At 35.8% G+C, this 20,658-nt stretch overlaps 1 protein-coding gene across 2 annotated transcripts in view; it reads right to left on the reverse strand.

The window, feature by feature from the left end:
* Positions 1–7,489: 7,489 nt before the first annotated feature.
* The window catches only part of LOC137626081 (uncharacterized), a 277,984-nt gene continuing 264,815 nt past the window's right edge, over positions 7,490–20,658 (reverse strand). The window contains exons 2-4 of one of the 2 annotated variants that reach the window (XR_011040979.1): positions 8,333–8,490; positions 8,065–8,122; positions 7,490–7,607 (exon numbers count right to left, since the gene is read on the reverse strand). Coding sequence is in view for 1 of the 2 variants with exons in the window: in XM_068357164.1 (XP_068213265.1) it covers positions 8,389–8,490; positions 15,265–15,418 (256 nt within the window). In the remaining variant the exon portion in view is untranslated. Of the gene's footprint in view, positions 7,608–8,064; positions 8,123–8,332; positions 8,491–15,264; positions 15,419–20,658 lie in introns of those variants that run through there. The other variant, XM_068357164.1, reaches the window with a different exon arrangement.

Here is a 20,658-nt window from a genome sequence, read left to right on the forward strand (position 1 = left end):
CCCTATTCATGTTATATCAAAACATATTTGCGTTTTTATTCCCTGCTTCATTTAATTAGTTTCTTTAGAAGTTTGTATTCAATTTTTTTTAATTCCTTTTTTGATTATGGTTTTATAGAAATTCTACCTTCTTGTAATAATGTCACCTATTCCCTGTCAATATTCCAGCCATACCCGGATTTCAATTAATTTTTATGCTTGTTTCATAGATTCTTCCACCTTGTTCTATTCCTATCCACTGCAAGTATTGAGATTTGGTTCCTCACTTGTATACTTCTATGTGTTTCCTGTACTTGTTATTCGTTCATGTTCCCTTTATTGTAATGGTTGTCAGTAATTTGTGGGTTATGAGGTACAAGTTCCCTTCCCCGGCCAGTGTCAGAAGTGTCTGGTAACCTCCGCCCCTCCCAGTAGACCATGTCTTCCCTGGTTCCTTCTGCTGCTGCCCCTTCTCTGAAACCCCTAATACTCAAAAACATTCGTTTTTGAGCCTATCTCCCAAAAATGATAGAAAATTGAGCCATTTAGCAACTCTAGGTTGTCACCTGAATATTGGGAACACTACGTTGACCTCTCTACCACCACTAGAGGTACCTGTCTTTTTGGATATTTCTTTTTCCTGTCACTTATCCCCATTCATGTTAGGTCACAACATATTTGCATATTTATTCCCTGCTTCATTCAATATGTGTCTTTAGAAATTTGCATTCCAGTTTTTTTTTCCATTGCTTTTTAAGTTATGGTTATATTCAGAGAAATTCTACCATTTTTTGATATTGTCACCTATGCCGTGTCAATACCGCAGTCATACCTTTTCCCTTTGTCTTTATAAGTGGGTTTCAATTTATTATTTGTACTTTTTATAGATGATTCCACCTGCTTCTATTTCTATCCACTGCAATTATTGTGATATTTAGTTCCTTAACTGTGTACTTTTATGTACTTGATCTTCCTTTTCTTGTAATGGTTGGTAGTAATTTGTGGGTTATGAGGTACAAGTTCCCTTCCCCGGCCAGTGTCAGAAGTGTCTGGTAACCTCCGCCCCTCCCAGTAGACCATGTCTTCCCTGGTTCCTTCTGCTGCTGCCCCTTCTCTGAAACCCCTAATACTCAAAAACATTCGTTTTTGAGCCTATCTCCCAAAAATGATAGAAAATTGAGCTATTTGGCAACTCTAGGTTGTCACCTGAATATTGGGAACACTACTTTAACCTCTCTACCACCACTAGAGGTACCTGTCTTTTTGGATATTTCTTTTTCCTGTCACTTATCCCTATTCATGTTATATCAAAACATATTTGCGTTTTTATTCCCTGCTTCATTTAATTAGTTTCTTTAGAAGTTTGTATTCAATTTTTTTTTAATTCCTTTTTAGATTATGGTTTTATAGAAATTCTACCTTCTTGTAATAATGTCACCTATTCCCTGTCAATATTCCAGCCATACCCGGATTTCAATTAATTTTTATGCTTGTTTCATAGATTCTTCCACCTTGTTCTATTCCTATCCACTGCAAGTATTGAGATTTGGTTCCTCACTTGTATACTTCTATGTGTTTCCTGTACTTGTTATTCGTTCATGTTCCCTTTATTGTAATGGTTGTCAGTAATTTGTGGGTTATGAGGTACAAGTTCCCTTCCCCGGCCAGTGTCAGAAGTGTCTGGTAACCTCCGCCCCTCCCAGTAGACCATGTCTTCCCTGGTTCCTTCTGCTGCTGCCCCTTCTCTGAAACCCCTAATACTCAAAAACATTCGTTTTTGAGCCTATCTCCCAAAAATGATAGAAAATTGAGCTATTTAGCAACTCTAGGTTGTCACCTGAATATTGGGAACACTACGTTGACCTCTCTACCACCACTAGAGGTACCTGTCTTTTTGGATATTTCTTTTTCCTGTCACTTATCCCCATTCATGTTAGGTCACAACATATTTGCATATTTATTCCCTGCTTCATTCAATATGTGTCTTTAGAAATTTGCATTCCAGTTTTTTTTCCATTGCTTTTTAAGTTATGGTTATATTCAGAGAAATTCTACCATTTTTTGATATTGTCACCTATGCCGTGTCAATACCGCAGTCATACCTTTTCCCTTTGTCTTTATAAGTGGGTTTCAATTTATTATTTGTACTTTTTATAGATGATTCCACCTGCTTCTATTTCTATCCACTGCAATTATTGTGATATTTAGTTCCTTAACTGTGTACTTTTATGTACTTGATCTTCCTTTTCTTGTAATGGTTGGTAGTAATTTGTGGGTTATGAGGTACAAGTTCCCTTCCCCGGCCAGTGTCAGAAGTGTCTGGTAACCTCCGCCCCTCCCAGTAGACCATGTCTTCCCTGGTTCCTTCTGCTGCTGCCCCTTCTCTGAAACCCCTAATACTCAAAAACATTCGTTTTTGAGCCTATCTCCCAAAAATGATAGAAAATTGAGCTATTTGGCAACTCTAGGTTGTCACCTGAATATTGGGAACACTACTTTAACCTCTCTACCACCACTAGAGGTACCTGTCTTTTTGGATATTTCTTTTTCCTGTCACTTATCCCTATTCATGTTATATCAAAACATATTTGCGTTTTTATTCCCTGCTTCATTTAATTAGTTTCTTTAGAAGTTTGTATTCAATTTTTTTTAATTCCTTTTTAGATTATGGTTTTATAGAAATTCTACCTTCTTGTAATAATGTCACCTATTCCCTGTCAATATTCCAGCCATACCCGGATTTCAATTAATTTTTATGCTTGTTTCATAGATTCTTCCACCTTGTTCTATTCCTATCCACTGCAAGTATTGAGATTTGGTTCCTCACTTGTATACTTCTATGTGTTTCCTGTACTTGTTATTCGTTCATGTTCCCTTTATTGTAATGGTTGTCAGTAATTTGTGGGTTATGAGGTACAAGTTCCCTTCCCCGGCCAGTGTCAGAAGTGTCTGGTAACCTCCGCCCCTCCCAGTAGACCATGTCTTCCCTGGTTCCTTCTGCTGCTGCCCCTTCTCTGAAACCCCTAATACTCAAAAACATTCGTTTTTGAGCCTATCTCCCAAAAATGATAGAAAATTGAGCTATTTAGCAACTCTAGGTTGTCACCTGAATATTGGGAACACTACGTTGACCTCTCTACCACCACTAGAGGTACCTGTCTTTTTGGATATTTCTTTTTCCTGTCACTTATCCCCATTCATGTTAGGTCACAACATATTTGCATATTTATTCCCTGCTTCATTCAATATGTGTCTTTAGAAATTTGCATTCCAGTTTTTTTTCCATTGCTTTTTAAGTTATGGTTATATTCAGAGAAATTCTACCATTTTTTGATATTGTCACCTATGCCGTGTCAATACCGCAGTCATACCTTTTCCCTTTGTCTTTATAAGTGGGTTTCAATTTATTATTTGTACTTTTTATAGATGATTCCACCTGCTTCTATTTCTATCCACTGCAATTATTGTGATATTTAGTTCCTTAACTGTGTACTTTTATGTACTTGATCTTCCTTTTCTTGTAATGGTTGGTAGTAATTTGTGGGTTATGAGGTACAAGTTCCCTTCCCCGGCCAGTGTCAGAAGTGTCTGGTAACCTCCGCCCCTCCCAGTAGACCATGTCTTCCCTGGTTCCTTCTGCTGCTGCCCCTTCTCTGAAACCCCTAATACTCAAAAACATTCGTTTTTGAGCCTATCTCCCAAAAATGATAGAAAATTGAGCTATTTGGCAACTCTAGGTTGTCACCTGAATATTGGGAACACTACTTTAACCTCTCTACCACCACTAGAGGTACCTGTCTTTTTGGATATTTCTTTTTCCTGTCACTTATCCCTATTCATGTTATATCAAAACATATTTGCGTTTTTATTCCCTGCTTCATTTAATTAGTTTCTTTAGAAGTTTGTATTCAATTTTTTTTAATTCCTTTTTAGATTATGGTTTTATAGAAATTCTACCTTCTTGTAATAATGTCACCTATTCCCTGTCAATATTCCAGCCATACCCGGATTTCAATTAATTTTTATGCTTGTTTCATAGATTCTTCCACCTTGTTCTATTCCTATCCACTGCAAGTATTGAGATTTGGTTCCTCACTTGTATACTTCTATGTGTTTCCTGTACTTGTTATTCGTTCATGTTCCCTTTATTGCAATGGTTGTCAGTAATTTGTGGGTTATGAGGTACAAGTTCCCTTCCCCGGCCAGTGTCAGAAGTGTCTGGTAACCTCCGCCCCTCCCAGTAGACCATGTCTTCCCTGGTTCCTTCTGCTGCTGCCCCTTCTCTGAAACCCCTAATACTCAAAAACATTCGTTTTTGAGTCTATCTCCCAAAAATGATAGAAAATTGAGCTATTTAGCAACTCTAGGTTGTCACCTGAATATTGGGAACACTACGTTGACCTCTCTACCACCACTAGAGGTACCTGTCTTTTTGGATATTTCTTTTTCCTGTCACTTATCCCCATTCATGTTAGGTCACAACATATTTGCATATTTATTCCCTGCTTCATTCAATATGTGTCTTTAGAAATTTGCATTCCAGTTTTTTTCCATTGCTTTTTAAGTTATGGTTATATTCAGAGAAATTCTACCATTTTTTGATATTGTCACCTATTCCGTGTCAATACCGCAGTCATACCTTTTCCCTTTGTCTTTATAAGTGGGTTTCAATTTATTATTTGTACTTTTTATAGATGATTCCACCTGCTTCTATTTCTATCCACTGCAATTATTGTGATATTTAGTTCCTTAACTGTGTACTTTTATGTACTTGATCTTCCTTTTCTTGTAATGGTTGGTAGTAATTTGTGGGTTATGAGGTACAAGTTCCCTTCCCCGGCCAGTGTCAGAAGTGTCTGGTAACCTCCGCCCCTCCCAGTAGACCATGTCTTCCCTGGTTCCTTCTGCTGCTGCCCCTTCTCTGAAACCCCTAATACTCAAAAACATTCGTTTTTGAGCCTATCTCCCAAAAATGATAGAAAATTGAGCTATTTGGCAACTCTAGGTTGTCACCTGAATATTGGGAACACTACTTTAACCTCTCTACCACCACTAGAGGTACCTGTCTTTTTGGATATTTCTTTTTCCTGTCACTTATCCCTATTCATGTTATATCAAAACATATTTGCGTTTTTATTCCCTGCTTCATTTAATTAGTTTCTTTAGAAGTTTGTATTCAATTTTTTTTAATTCCTTTTTAGATTATGGTTTTATAGAAATTCTACCTTCTTGTAATAATGTCACCTATTCCCTGTCAATATTCCAGCCATACCCGGATTTCAATTAATTTTTATGCTTGTTTCATAGATTCTTCCACCTTGTTCTATTCCTATCCACTGCAAGTATTGAGATTTGGTTCCTCACTTGTATACTTCTATGTGTTTCCTGTACTTGTTATTCGTTCATGTTCCCTTTATTGTAATGGTTGTCAGTAATTTGTGGGTTATGAGGTACAAGTTCCCTTCCCCGGCCAGTGTCAGAAGTGTCTGGTAACCTCCGCCCCTCCCAGTAGACCATGTCTTCCCTGGTTCCTTCTGCTGCTGCCCCTTCTCTGAAACCCCTAATACTCAAAAACATTCGTTTTTGAGCCTATCTCCCAAAAATGATAGAAAATTGAGCCATTTAGCAACTCTAGGTTGTCACCTGAATATTGGGAACACTACGTTGACCTCTCTACCACCACTAGAGGTACCTGTCTTTTTGGATATTTCTTTTTCCTGTCACTTATCCCCATTCATGTTAGGTCACAACATATTTGCATATTTATTCCCTGCTTCATTCAATATGTGTCTTTAGAAATTTGCATTCCAGTTTTTTTTTCCATTGCTTTTTAAGTTATGGTTATATTCAGAGAAATTCTACCATTTTTTGATATTGTCACCTATGCCGTGTCAATACCGCAGTCATACCTTTTCCCTTTGTCTTTATAAGTGGGTTTCAATTTATTATTTGTACTTTTTATAGATGATTCCACCTGCTTCTATTTCTATCCACTGCAATTATTGTGATATTTAGTTCCTTAACTGTGTACTTTTATGTACTTGATCTTCCTTTTCTTGTAATGGTTGGTAGTAATTTGTGGGTTATGAGGTACAAGTTCCCTTCCCCGGCCAGTGTCAGAAGTGTCTGGTAACCTCCGCCCCTCCCAGTAGACCATGTCTTCCCTGGTTCCTTCTGCTGCTGCCCCTTCTCTGAAACCCCTAATACTCAAAAACATTCGTTTTTGAGCCTATCTCCCAAAAATGATAGAAAATTGAGCCATTTAGCAACTCTAGGTTGTCACCTGAATATTGGGAACACTACGTTGACCTCTCTACCACCACTAGAGGTACCTGTCTTTTTGGATATTTCTTTTTCCTGTCACTTATCCCCATTCATGTTAGGTCACAACATATTTGCATATTTATTCCCTGCTTCATTCAATATGTGTCTTTAGAAATTTGCATTCCAGTTTTTTTTTCCATTGCTTTTTAAGTTATGGTTATATTCAGAGAAATTCTACCATTTTTTGATATTGTCACCTATGCCGTGTCAATACCGCAGTCATACCTTTTCCCTTTGTCTTTATAAGTGGGTTTCAATTTATTATTTGTACTTTTTATAGATGATTCCACCTGCTTCTATTTCTATCCACTGCAATTATTGTGATATTTAGTTCCTTAACTGTGTACTTTTATGTACTTGATCTTCCTTTTCTTGTAATGGTTGGTAGTAATTTGTGGGTTATGAGGTACAAGTTCCCTTCCCCGGCCAGTGTCAGAAGTGTCTGGTAACCTCCGCCCCTCCCAGTAGACCATGTCTTCCCTGGTTCCTTCTGCTGCTGCCCCTTCTCTGAAACCCCTAATACTCAAAAACATTCGTTTTTGAGCCTATCTCCCAAAAATGATAGAAAATTGAGCCATTTAGCAACTCTAGGTTGTCACCTGAATATTGGGAACACTACTTTAACCTCTCTACCACCACTAGAGGTACCTGTCTTTTTGGATATTTCTTTTTCCTGTCACTTATCCCCATTCATGTTATATCAAAACATATTTGCGTTTTTCCTGTCATTTAAGGGTTAATTCGGTTAATAAAATTTTCATAACATACAACCTTTTTTTTTATTGTTCCTCCAAGATTTTTCATGTATTTAGCGTGCCAAAAAAAAAAAAATTAAAATGGAATATTTTATTTTATGCGTCCAGATATCAAGTTTTTCAGCCCTGGATTACCAGCTCATTTTCCAAACATTCCGCCGATCCTCTTCTTTCTTGAAGTGAGTAGTATTTTCTGTAATGAAAAAATATCAAAATTAGATTTTGATCCATTCAAGCAGTCTTTATCATGTACCAGTAACAAAAAAATGCATGCATATAAGGAAGATTAAAAGATATGCAAGTAGATTAAAGTTGAAACGTGAAACTTAAAATGTCCGAGAGAGAGGTTGATGTTAGTAATAAAATTCAAGTTTATTAACACATAATAAACATATTGAATAAAGTGAAAATGTCACCTTTTAACTTCTGAAGCTGCTACTGCTGATGGTCACTAGCACTCGGGATGATTACACACCATTTCATGTGCAGCACAATATTGAACTGTACAATTTCTTGTGCCTTCATGTAATACCTCCCGTAGAATATAACCTGTAATCATCAGATATTTTATTAACCTTCAGATAAGCATAAATGGTAGGCCTACACAAGCTCGACCCAAAAATGTGATCTAAAGACCATTCATATATTTAAGAGATATTTATACTGCATAAGTTGCCAGAAGGAATCCATCAGGACGACATGACTACCTCACCCCAAAATTTTTTTTCCAACGTCAAAATCCATTTTATGCCCATAGACGCAGTTTTGTACTTTTCGCAATGGTTTCTAATATTATTCTAATGACAGCATTTTCAAAAATAACACTATGACACTACTATCTGAAACATACTTCTGACATGTCTTAATCCCCCCCTCCCCTGCAAAAAAAAAAAAAATGCCCCCTACAAAAAAAAAAAAAAAAAAAAAAAGTAAAATGGAAAGTTTAATTTTCTTATGATACTAAAAGATATGCGTCCAGAAATCAAGTTTTTCAGCCCTGGATTACCAGCTTATTTTCACAAAATTCCGGCGATCCTCTTCTTTCTTGAAGTGAGTTGTATTTTCTGTAATGAAAAAATATATTAAAACTATATTTTAATCCATTCACGCAGTCTTTAATGTGTACATTTTTTAGCCTTTATCATGTAACAGTAACAAAGAAAATGCATAAGTAGATAAATGTTGAAACATGTAAAATATCAGAGAGAGAGAGAGAAGTGAGAAACTTTTACGCGATTTAAGTTAATTTTGTTTTAATTAAGTGAAAATGTCACCTTTTAACTTCTCAAGCTGCTACTGCTGTGAAAACGACTTCTCCCGATGCTGATGGTCACTGCGCTGCACATGAAATGGTTTGTGATCCTGAGTAGCAGCTAGTGTTGAACTGTACAATTTCTTGTGCCTTCATGTAATGCCTCCCGTAGAATATAACCTGTAATCAGCAGATTTTTATTAGACCTTCAGATAATTATAAATGGTAGGCCTACACAAGCTCTGGACCGAAAAATGTGATCTAAAGACAGTTGCCAGAAGGAACTTCCATCAGGACGACATGACTATCTCAACCAAAAATAGATTTTTTCCAACATCAAAATCCCTTTTATGCCCATAGATGCAGTTCTGTACTTTTCGCAATGGTTTCTAATTTCTAATGACAGCGTTTTCAAAAGTAACACTAAGAAATAATGACACTACTATCTGAAACATACTTCTGACATGTCTTAACCGCCCCCCCCCCCCGCCTCCTCCCCACAAAAAAATAACAAAAATAAAACAGTTTTGCCTTTATTAGCGGCAACATAAAATACGGCAGTAGTTTTTTTACACGCATCACAAAGAATTACAAATTTAACATTCCTATTAGTTAACGATGGAGCAGCAAAATTTTCTTGAAATAGCCCCAGCTCACAAGGCATATAATTTTTCTTTGGATAAACGTAAATTTACATTTTATAAGTTCATACTGACAAATTAAAATACGAAAACTTGATGATTGTTTAGCTTGGACTATTTTACGACTAAATATAATTTTTTACCCCTCGCACTTTATCAAAACATCAAATCACAAACTAGTGTGCAGAGTGGTTTGGTTATATGAAACTTGACTTTTAAACAAATTTAGGTCAATGCTCTCAGTACTGTATTTATGAATTTTCGTTCAAACTAGACGAACATTTTTTTCTATATACTAAATACGAATCATAATGAGAAATCCATTGATCTATATTGATTTGCGATATGATATTTTGTTTGAATTATGCTAAAATTCATTTTGAGTACAAAATCACTAGGAAAACAAATTTCACTATGCTAGCAAGTAATTATAATATTGCAAAATGTGAACATAAATGACCTTACGATTTATTTAAATCTAAAAATCAGAATCGTTCTGCAGGTTAAAACTAAATATACAAATTTTTGGATGTAAGAAATCTTGCACCGATAAATTTAATACAAAGCATGTGTCAATAAGTAATAATAAAGTTAGCAAAAGATTTGCTTTCGGTACAAATTATCTAGGCCAAAATAAAAAATCTTGACAGAAGTAATTTGTATTTATCTTAACTACACAAGCCTGAAGCCTTTATATTATGACTTTCAGCAAACCTGGAATGGCCGTTTATACTATTAACGAGACAGTAAAGGTAGTAGCCGTTGGCTTCTGGCAGGTAGTCCTTAACCTAGGATTAGAGGGGGGTGGGGTGACCGAGGAGGCCTATACACAAACCTTCCACCTTTGTTAGGAGACTCATATTTTGGGAAGGAGGAAAGTTTCCTGACGCTAAAGAACTTTGGACTTGAAAATGAGTGAAAGGGGCGATTCCTGGCAACATCCTAAGAACCTCAGCATGAAGATGCTGCAGGTGTTAGGCTACATCCTATAAGGTCATATAACAAGAGTAACTATGTCATCCTAAAGAGAAAAAAGTAAAAGGAGAATGGCTAGGCATTCTACCTCCTTTTAGACTTAGGTCATCACAACCACCATCTCAAACGAAATGCTACTAGTAGGCTACTGTGAGCCAGCTATGTTTGCAACATTATTTGTTGAGTAGCTACCGCATAACAAAAAATAATAATATCCAAGGACCTGTTGGCAAATTCCCGTCAGTAATTGGCAGCGAAGATTGACTGTCATGTCATACCATTCTTCTACCTTTAGGACTAGCACCACTGACAAGTTCTTCCTGAAGGTTAAAGTATAACAGCTATCTATGACTTGATGGGTTCGTACCTGGATGGTATTTCATAATCTGGAATCAGCATGACTGGAGGTGCAAGAGTAAGAACTAATGTTTTATGATATCTTCATTTATACCCTTTCAGCGCGTTTAAGCCTCCTAGACCGCAACAGGGTAAGGGCGAGTGTCATCTTGCACCAAGCTTGTAAGAAAGACATAGATAAGGAGAACGAGATTGGAGAGTGGCAGCCAAGAAACAGGCTCTTGAACACAAACTCTCAATGAGGGAGAGGAAGGCTTTCCTTCATTGATAAAGGCCCATGACATATGAAATGTCACGTGCCATGCTCATTGAAAGGGACAGAGACTCAAGAGTAGTCTACTGGTCAAATCTGACAACATCCCAAAGGCGTTTGACTTCCCAGAGAGGGAAGACCATTCAAAACTACTCCTGAGCTTAGGCTCAACCTCCAAATGGGAAAACATTCAAACTCTTCAGTCTGAGATCTAACAGAGCCGCCAGATTAATAAAAGGACTACACAATAGGGAAAGAATTACCCCTGCACTAATTAAGTTACACTGGCTACCAGTAAAAGCGAGAATTGAATACAAGCTACTCTTACTAACGTTTAAGATACTGAACCAAAATGAACCAAAATATCTAAAAGAATGCCTGAATAAACTAGAACTAGGAACAAATGTTAACACAAGACACATGAGTGGCAAACATAGGCTATCTGAACCAAGAACAAATAGTAAATTTGGTGAAAGGGCTTTTAGCTACTGTGCGCCTAGACACTATAATAAACTGCCAACTGAAATGAAGGACCTAAATGGAGCAATTGAATTTAAGAAGAAACTAAAGACATTACTTTTCACAAGATCATATGATTTGGAAGATGCTACAATCAAAGAATTGTATAAGTTATAATGAAAATGTTTCGTTAGATGATTAATATGGACCCGCCCGAGAGGTAGTTCACTCGACTTCAGTGGAGGGTTGGATTTAAACCCAAAACAAGTAAGTAAGTAAAGGCCGGACTGAGCAGAGCTTCCTCATCAAAGAAGCTATGCCTGGCAAAGTATCCCATCTAAGATGCCACTACCAGAAGAAGGGTAGCTCTGCCTGTAATGTATTTATAGGAAGAGCATCAGCAAATCTGGATGCCACCTGGTGGGAGCAATCAAGGTAACCTAAAACCAATATCATCTAAAGTATGTAAGCAGGGGAAACTGATGCATTGGAAGATGACCTGAATGCTTCTCATACCCCTGGAACTGGAGAGCAGCTTACCGGAAGATCTGGATCAACCAGGAGGCAAACAGGTTCTTTGATGGCAATACATAAAAGTATAAGAAGCTTTTACACCCTAGGAGTTCTAGTACTCTAGAAATGCCCACCCTTCTTGTATTCATCTGTGAAAGACAGGGTCCCTCAAGATGGGGTTCGAGTGGAACTACCCTGGAGGAGATATCGCAAATCAACCACCAAGCCAAATGATCTCAGGTTTCCTAGTCTACTCAAACTAGATGAAAGGATAAACACTGGCTACTTACTAGTGATACTCCTAACAATCCGGAGCAATCATTGGTCTAGGGGCCTTTGAAGAACGGGTTCTTGGTCATATGAGACCATCTGCGCAGCTTCCCTGCATTTGCCGAAACAAATAATGTTAACAATCTGGACTTCTTTCCCTGCTTAGCCATGCAACTGGTTATCAATTGAACATTCTCATATGGTGACATAAGCATAAGCATGTCAACTGTGTCTGTTATGAAGCATTGCCTCCTGTGGGGAGCCATGACAAGTCAATTGTCAAGAAACCCCTAAGAAGGGAATCTCAACCATGTAGATATCAAAAAAAGCAAGCGTGAATGTTCGAGGTGATATAGACAGTTTGAAGCTCTGCTTTTGGAATTGAAAATTAAAGCCTAGAGAATAAGTAGTAGATTATGTCGAAGGACGGTCGAACGATTAAAACTTATATGTATCTCTCAGATTCAGTGAGTGAGATTAGTTTTCTTTCTAATGGCAACTATGGCAACCCATATGCTACTTGTAGTCTTCCTTTTGAGCCGGTATAAGATTGGTCACTGTACCCAAGTAGATTTTTCCACCAAATGAGTTTACTGTAAAGACTCAGAGTGTGTTCTTTTGGGATCCAAAGGCCCACTGATAAGGTGGCTTCATTGTCAGGAAATTCGTTGCCTTCTGCCCATTTTGAAAATGCAGAGCTCTGGGTTGAGAAAAACTATATGACTGTACTCAACCAAAGGTTGAACAAAAAGATACTCGGCTGATCCTGGAACTGGCTTCCAAGACAGGCAACTCTGGGCCTGAGAACAATTTGGCTCTATGCCCTAGTCTGACATCTGATCCCTGTTGTCAATGCTGCAATCGGTGAATCAATGAAAAGCATTAAATGTCTCGGGAATGTCACATACGCAGGAGATGGATGATGGCGGCCCCCAGTATTCTGATCCATACTTCTTATGGTCAGTCACATACAAGACTTAGCACTGGTAGCAGGAGAGCGAGCTCTTATATCTAGTATTCAAAACCTTTCTCAGGGGCTGAGTTCTGGTACAGTACCGAACTACTACTACTCAAAAAACCATGCAGAGGGATTGATCGAAGTCTTGTGAGACTTTGCCCAACTGGTTGTCCTTTGCTTTGATGGCTTGCTTCCTCTGTTTTGGATTAAATGTTTCCCACCTTAGGAAAGTACCAGCACTTATCGCTTCTCACTCTCCCAAAGAGAGGGAGAGAGATTAATCAAATTTTCAATTAGGGGTGAAAAAGCCATGGGCCTGTAGTACATGTGCTCGTTCTCATAAGAACTAGGCATAGGCAGCAAATACATAACCTTCCGCACTGTGTGCCTATTCGTCTACATGGGGATGGGTTTATTCTCTCATCTCCCAAATGAGGCAAGAGCATACTAGTATCCATTCTTCAAGAGGAAGGTTCTCATTACTACATTAGCTCTGCCATGGAGTGAGAAATGGTATAAACTACATATGCCTGTCCTTGGAGAGGATCCTTCCCGACTACCTCGTGAGCATGATGTAGCATTTCTGCTCTTGTACAAGTACTGAGATCAGATTCGAGAGTTCACTAGTTCCAACCCCTAATGTGTGACTGAGCTATTAGATTTTGGCTTCTGGAAACTCAGTAACGGATCAGCCTCCAAGTGTGGGATAATCTAGGTTGGGGAGTAGTATCGGCCATTGAGAGAACAAGCAATTTTGTTTCTTAGCTTCTCAGGAATATTCCAAGGCAGTAAAGAGACAAGTGCAGCTACACATGATCTGACCAGCAGTGATCATGCTCAGTTTTGTACGAGACCAGTCGCCAGTAGCAAGAGCCTGACTCTCGTACCTCATTATTATTATTACTAGCTAAGCTACAACTCTAGTTAGAAAAGCAAGATGCTATAAGCGCCCAAGGACTCTAATAGGGAAAAATAGCCGAGTGAGGAAAGGAAATAAATAAACGATGAGAACAAGTTAACAATAAATCTTTCTAAAACTGTAACAATGTCATAACAGACATGTCCTATATAAACTATTAACAACGTCAAAAACAGATATGTCATATATAAACTATAAAAAGACTCATGTCAGCCTGGTCAACATAACATTTGCTCCAACTTTGAACTATTGAAGTTATGCTTATTCAACTACCCGATTAGGAAGATCATTCCACAACTTAGTAACAGCTGGAATAAAACTTCAAGAATACTGTGTAGTATTGAGCCTCATGATGGAGAAGGCCTGGCTATTAGAATTAACTGCCTGCCAGGGTTCCCTGCGCGCAGGAATTCTTAAGTGCATTGTCTTTAAACCGAAGAGCAGAAGCACCACATACAAACATGCTCTTCTAATAAGAATCAACTTTCAGCACATGCTCATTTCCTTTCTTTTCCTAGAGAGAGTGGGTGATAGTCCGGGAAAGGTTAAAGATGGGCGGAACCCTTTCATCTCAACTGTAGGAATCACATGTACGCAACTACTATTGATCCAATTTCCTGAACTTTTTCAATGACATCAACTCTTATTTAAGGCCGATGTTTTTTAGTCTGTGTAAGAACAATTATTTATCAAAATACAGCAATATTGAAATTTCTGAAAATTTCAAATTTGTAAGTCGAGCAACTGGTTCAAATTGAAAATAGTACAAAGATTTATGTTATTAATCGTAAATTAGATTGCAAACTTTCCATTTGATTATAAGAAATTAACACAGAAATCGATCAAATATTTCACCTTTTCGTTAATTGGTTATTAACTTGTACTGTTACAAGCTTACCATAATGCTATATGGAATATTTTGGCTATTAATCACAACGAAAACTACTTTATAATACGCTTTACTTTCTATAAGGCAATCATGTAAATTACTTCAATGCTTGGACTTTGGTCAGACTGGAATTTGTATTGTGACTACATACTGAGCATACTACAGTATTTCGGGCAAAATATATACTGCTTTGCTTGCAATCCATTCAAAATTTAACAACTGGTTCCACCTGTAATTAACAGTTTCACGGTATGTAAATTACAAATATCAATCAATGTATTGTGATTGCGTTGTAACTTTGTCAACAAACTCATTTAGATACAGTATTTTTTCAGCTAATCACGAAATGAATAATTAACCACGATAGAGAGGCCTACTTTTACAAAATACCAGTATATAATTTTTGGGCTGAATGAAGTTACCCATCAAAATAGTTTGTGTTCCAAATAATACTATGATTCAGGATATTATAATTTAAATGCAATATTGTAATAATGTTGAAAATTTAATATTTAACATTTGTTAAAGAATCTCCATTTGCAAGAAAATGTAATACTGTACTTTGGACCGTTTAAGAAAAAAAAAAAAAAAAAAAAACCTTTTTTTTCTTTTTTTTTTTTTTGCTTTAAGTAAACTGTAGTGTCTCTATCAATGAAATATTTGCCAAATCAAGACTTTCTTTAAACTAGTTCAAACTCGGTATCATATCTTGCAACTTACTTGTAATGCGAAGATTATAATTAGACATGCCAAGTCTAATGAGGTGAGTGTAGAAAATACTCCTGGTTGAAACTTAATTATGCCAGATGGGGGAGTAGTTATAAAAATGATGCAAGCGAGCGAGTGACCAAGGGATTTCAGTAAGCGAGACTTTCTGTAGAATGATAAACTTAATTATTTACATTATAGAATTATAACAGTAAGATTATTACCATTTAAAACCTTCAGTATACAAACAAAACATCTGAAATTAATTCAACCACTTACAGGTAATCCTGCTAAGCATGCAAATCAAACAGATGTGGATCAGGTTAAAAGCACAAAATATCAGTTATTACTTTATATATTACAGGTTTCTTAAAGATAAATAACAAACATTTGCTATATTTTAACTTCATTGATATGTTCACTCGAATGCACATATTTCATAACTTAATTAAGCTACTGTTCAAAATTCGTCCAATATACAAGAAAATTTATTGACAGGTATATGAATAATTTTGTTTAAGAATTTCCAAGTTTTATGGTTTCATTCCTATACAATTTGTCTTTAATACTGTTTACGCCTAAATGTTGCAAATACTAAAACACATTTGAAATAAAAACGCATATATAAATTCAATACTTCAAACTCATGGCTCCCATTATGAATAAAATGCAGTGTCCCATTATATCAAATGCAATGTTTTTACTGTAAAGTTTACCAGAAGTCCCAATTCATCAATATCCAACTCTCACCTTTTGAGAAAGAATATTGTAACATACTAACTTGGCTCCATAAGTTCTTCATTAATTAAAATATCATGATCAACATACTAATACACCAAAATAGTTCCCTACACACACGGGCCAGTTTAACTTCAATGACCTGATTAAAACTATTAACCTTACTCTCTCCTCAGGTTATGGCAATTGATAGAACTCAATTTTTTGTATATTTAAAAAGAGTCAGGTGCTAAAGACAAAATTTGGAAAACTATTTAAGATGTGCGGTTAAGTAATCAAAGTCTAATGTGAATTTATAAGAGTATACCATGAAATTATTTCCGTTTTCTTTAAAGCGTGACAAAATAAATAACACACATGCTATCGTATTAATATATAGATGATAACAATATTGATAATAATAATAGTAATAATAATAAAAGTGTGTATTATTATTATTATTATTATTATTATTATTATTATTATTATCATCATATAGACTTAGCACACAAGCTAAGGGTAATTTTCCTCTTCGCTTTAGTAGCAATTAGGCTTTAAAAGTTGGTATTCAAAGTGCAAATCCCACTTAACTTCAATGAGCTGATTAAAACTATAAACCTTACTCTCTCCTCAAACATCTGTTTGGCTAATTTTAACTACTTTACTTTTTTTCTACTTTGAGGCATGTTTTTCCAGTCTTATACAGCAGGGGAACCCTACTCTCTATAGGACCTCCACTGTCATTTCATCTTATTCGTTCAAAGGATTCAACATTTCATATCACGCATTGCTCATTCACTGTTAAATCGTCCCTGTCAAAGGACTCACAGAATAGTGTCTTTAGTTTTTTTTTTTTCTGGAAAGCCTTAATATCTTCAATCATTCGGATGTCTCGTGGGAGCTTATTGTATAGTGCCAGGGATGCACATTTCAAGGCTCTAGACTAGAACCCACATTAGATATATTTTGGTTCCATTTAATGATGCAGAGTTTCCTAAAAATTAATCCCCTACTCCCCTTTAAACATAACAAATTTGGGAACATACTATAAAAAAAAAAAAGTCCTGTCTGATAAACGATACTAAATAAGGAAAGCCTGTTAAATATGACTGTAGACCATAATCACCCCCTTACCCTTCACTTGGAAGCTACCTAAGCAAGTTAGACAATATAATCTTCTGGTCATTAATTAGATTAATTTCAACATTACAATAATCTGCTAGTCACTGATTAGATTAATTTCATCCACCAAAATGTTATTAGTTTAAGGATACGCCACACAAAAAATGCACTAGCCTTAACACCAATCACTCTGGCCAAAACCAATTATTATTATTATTATTGTTATTATTATTATTATTATTATTATTATTATTATTATTATTATTATTATTATTACTTGCTAAGCTACAACCCTAATTGGAAAAGCAGAATGCTACAAGCCCAGGGGCCCCAACAGGGAAAATAGCCCAGTGAGGAAAGGAAACAATGGAAAATAAACTATTTTAAGAAGTGTAACAATATTAAAATAGATATTTCCTATATAAACTATAAAAACTTTAACAAAACGAGAGGAAGAGAAATCGGATAGAATAGAGTGCCTGAGTGTACCCTCAAGCAAGAGAGCTCTAACCCAAGACAGTGGAAGACCATGGTACAGAGGCTATGGCACTACCCAAGGCTAGAGAACAATGGTTTGATTTTAGAGTGTCCTTCTCCAAGAAGTGCTGCTTATCATAGCTAAAGTCTCTCTTCTACCCTTTCCAAGAGGAAAGTAGCCACTGAACAAATACAGTGCTGTAGTTAACCCCTTGAGCGAAGAAGAACTGTTTAGTAATCTCAGTATTGTCAGGTGTATGAGGACAGAGGAGAATCTGTAAAGAATAGACCAGACTATTCGACGTATGTGTAGGCAAAGAGAAAGAACCGTAAACAGAGAGAGGAGTCCAATGTAGTTCTGTCTGGCCAGACAAAGGACCCCATAAATCTCTGGCAGTAGTATTTCAACGGGCGGCTGGTGCCCTGACCAACCAAGTTTCAATAATTTAAACATTACCAACCCTAACGTTACAGCCACCACCAACCTTACACCACTTCTGTTACTACTATACCGGAAAAAATCTTGGGTCAAATTAATCCAAAATTACCTGGCCGCGCATTGCATCTATGAAAGCATAAGTTTACTAAATCTAATAATTTTTCAGATCCCCAAATCCAACTGGAGTGTCAACAGGTATTCGGAGTAATAGTACTTGAAATCAAATTATCTCAAGAAACACCAGCTATAGATTGACAATGAACGATAAATCCTAGTTCTCAAAAATAAGTGTGTAACCCATTATAGTTGAGATGACCATCATTTGTAAGCCTATCATTTATCTAACTTCTCCAAAAGGAGATATATTAGCGGGGTTGAACTCTAAAAGTCTACTCTAAGTCAACACACATTTTGTAATACCTTTGAATTCTCTAATACCATACCCTGACTCCAACAACCTTTTATCCAAAACAAAATCAGTACAGTACTATTATTTCACATTCTTATCCTGCTCTCAATCAATCAAAAACATTACATTAATAAAAGCCTACCTAATTGCTTTACTTGTAACTACACACCCTTAACAAGGAACAGACCAAATACATCTACTCCACTAATGTTGAAAAACTGTTTTCTATCCAACTTCAATCATTCAGCTAGCAGATCCATCATTCACTGTTCTATTTCTGCGTCCCACAACTTCTTAAACTTTGCACATTTTCCAATGGCACTACACTTAACCGACTTTCCCTTTGCTACTTGAAAATGATCACCCAACTTGCATGATTTTATCCCGAGTTACCTACCTACCTGACGCACCAGATGATAAAAAAAATGTAACATGGCCTCTAAACCACAAAATTATTATGTGACAGGTCGGTGTTTCGCCCCCCACCCTCTGGTATAGACACATATATCTATCTATCTATCTATGTATATATATACGTATATATATATGTATATACATACGTATATATATATATATATATATATATATATATATATATATATATATATATATATATATATATATATACGTATATATATATATATATATATATATATATATATATATATATATATATATACGTATATATATGTATATACATACGTATATATATATATATATATATATATATATATATATATATATATATATATATATATATACATACCTATATATATATATATATACATACCTATATATATATATATATATATATATATATATATATATATATATATATATATATATACGTATATATATGTATATACATACGTATAATATATATATATATATATATATATATATATATAATATAAATAAATATATATATGTATATTTAATATAAATAAATAAATATATATATATATATAATATATATATATATATATATATATATATATATATATATATATATATATATATATATATATATATAAACTAATGAAGAACGCAGGTACAAATAGCCTAGAAACCACCACTCCAGTGAACTCCAGTTAAGTGAAAGATCAAAATATCCAAAACCATCCCAACTCAAAATATTTGTAAAGTTAATTTTTAACTATCCCCATATGGTAACAAACTACCTAAACACTAATTGAACGATATAGCATATTACGGTCCGTTAATCTAAACGGAAATATGTATATGCATATCAAATGTAAGAAAAAACACTTATCTCTAGACTACTGTTACTGATCTCTTCCACATTTTCCACTTCAATGCTGCCTCAGTGAATTCAACATAATTAATGTTTGTTACTGAAAAGATCCCATTCTGTCTCCTAAATTTTGATCTGATATAGGCATACAATTTTCCCTGATCTCATCACCAGATACTGGGCTATCTGCACAAGCGTTCGTTCATTCATTCGTTTTAGAGTGACTGGCATGTCTGATTGGACTCGTGCTAATGCAGGCTGTAAGTGGGAGTGAAAACACACATGCCTTAACACCAAGCAATGTCATCGATAACTACACTAACAAAAAAAAAAAAAAAAAAAAAAAAAAAAAAAAAAAAAAAAAAAAAAAAAAAAAAAAAAAAACGTAAAAATCTTGGAATATGTGTTGGCAAGCATTTGCCGTTTAAAAAAACTGATGCATTGACGTAAAGGGGTGGTATTACGGCCGCCAACCCGTAAAATATAATAACAAAGTAAGGTAAAGTTACGGTCGCCTGTACTTTATTGAAATACGGCTAAGAACAGTTCATTTTATGGAGAATTTCCGATTAAAATCCCGGTATTTTTTCAGTTTAGCCATTCCTCGAATTACGCTTAAATTTCAAATTCGCCGTTCACTGGACTGGATTTATGAATTAGGCCCATTAGTCCCGGTACTGGAGACTAGGAAGTCATTCAGATCAGTTTGCATCCGAGAGAAAATCCTGAAGTTGCACTAAGAAGGAAAGCTTAGAAGATTAAACAGCAGGACGGATAAAAAGAAGCGAGGATGGAGTTATACTAGAAAGCTAAAATGTGAGTGGCAGCTACCTGTCTAATGGGCACTGCAAAGACTTTTTAATAATGCTTACAGTGCACAACTGAAGGTGCACTGATGCCACTACTTTCAAAACGACAAATCGCAGTTGATTGGATAAACTTATTACAAAAGAACCAATCTGGTTTCAGCATCATCCCCGTACCCAC

Source organism: Palaemon carinicauda, chromosome 33 (assembly GCF_036898095.1).
Source record: "Palaemon carinicauda isolate YSFRI2023 chromosome 33, ASM3689809v2, whole genome shotgun sequence".
In the NCBI taxonomy this organism is placed as follows: Eukaryota; Metazoa; Arthropoda; class Malacostraca; order Decapoda; family Palaemonidae; genus Palaemon; species Palaemon carinicauda.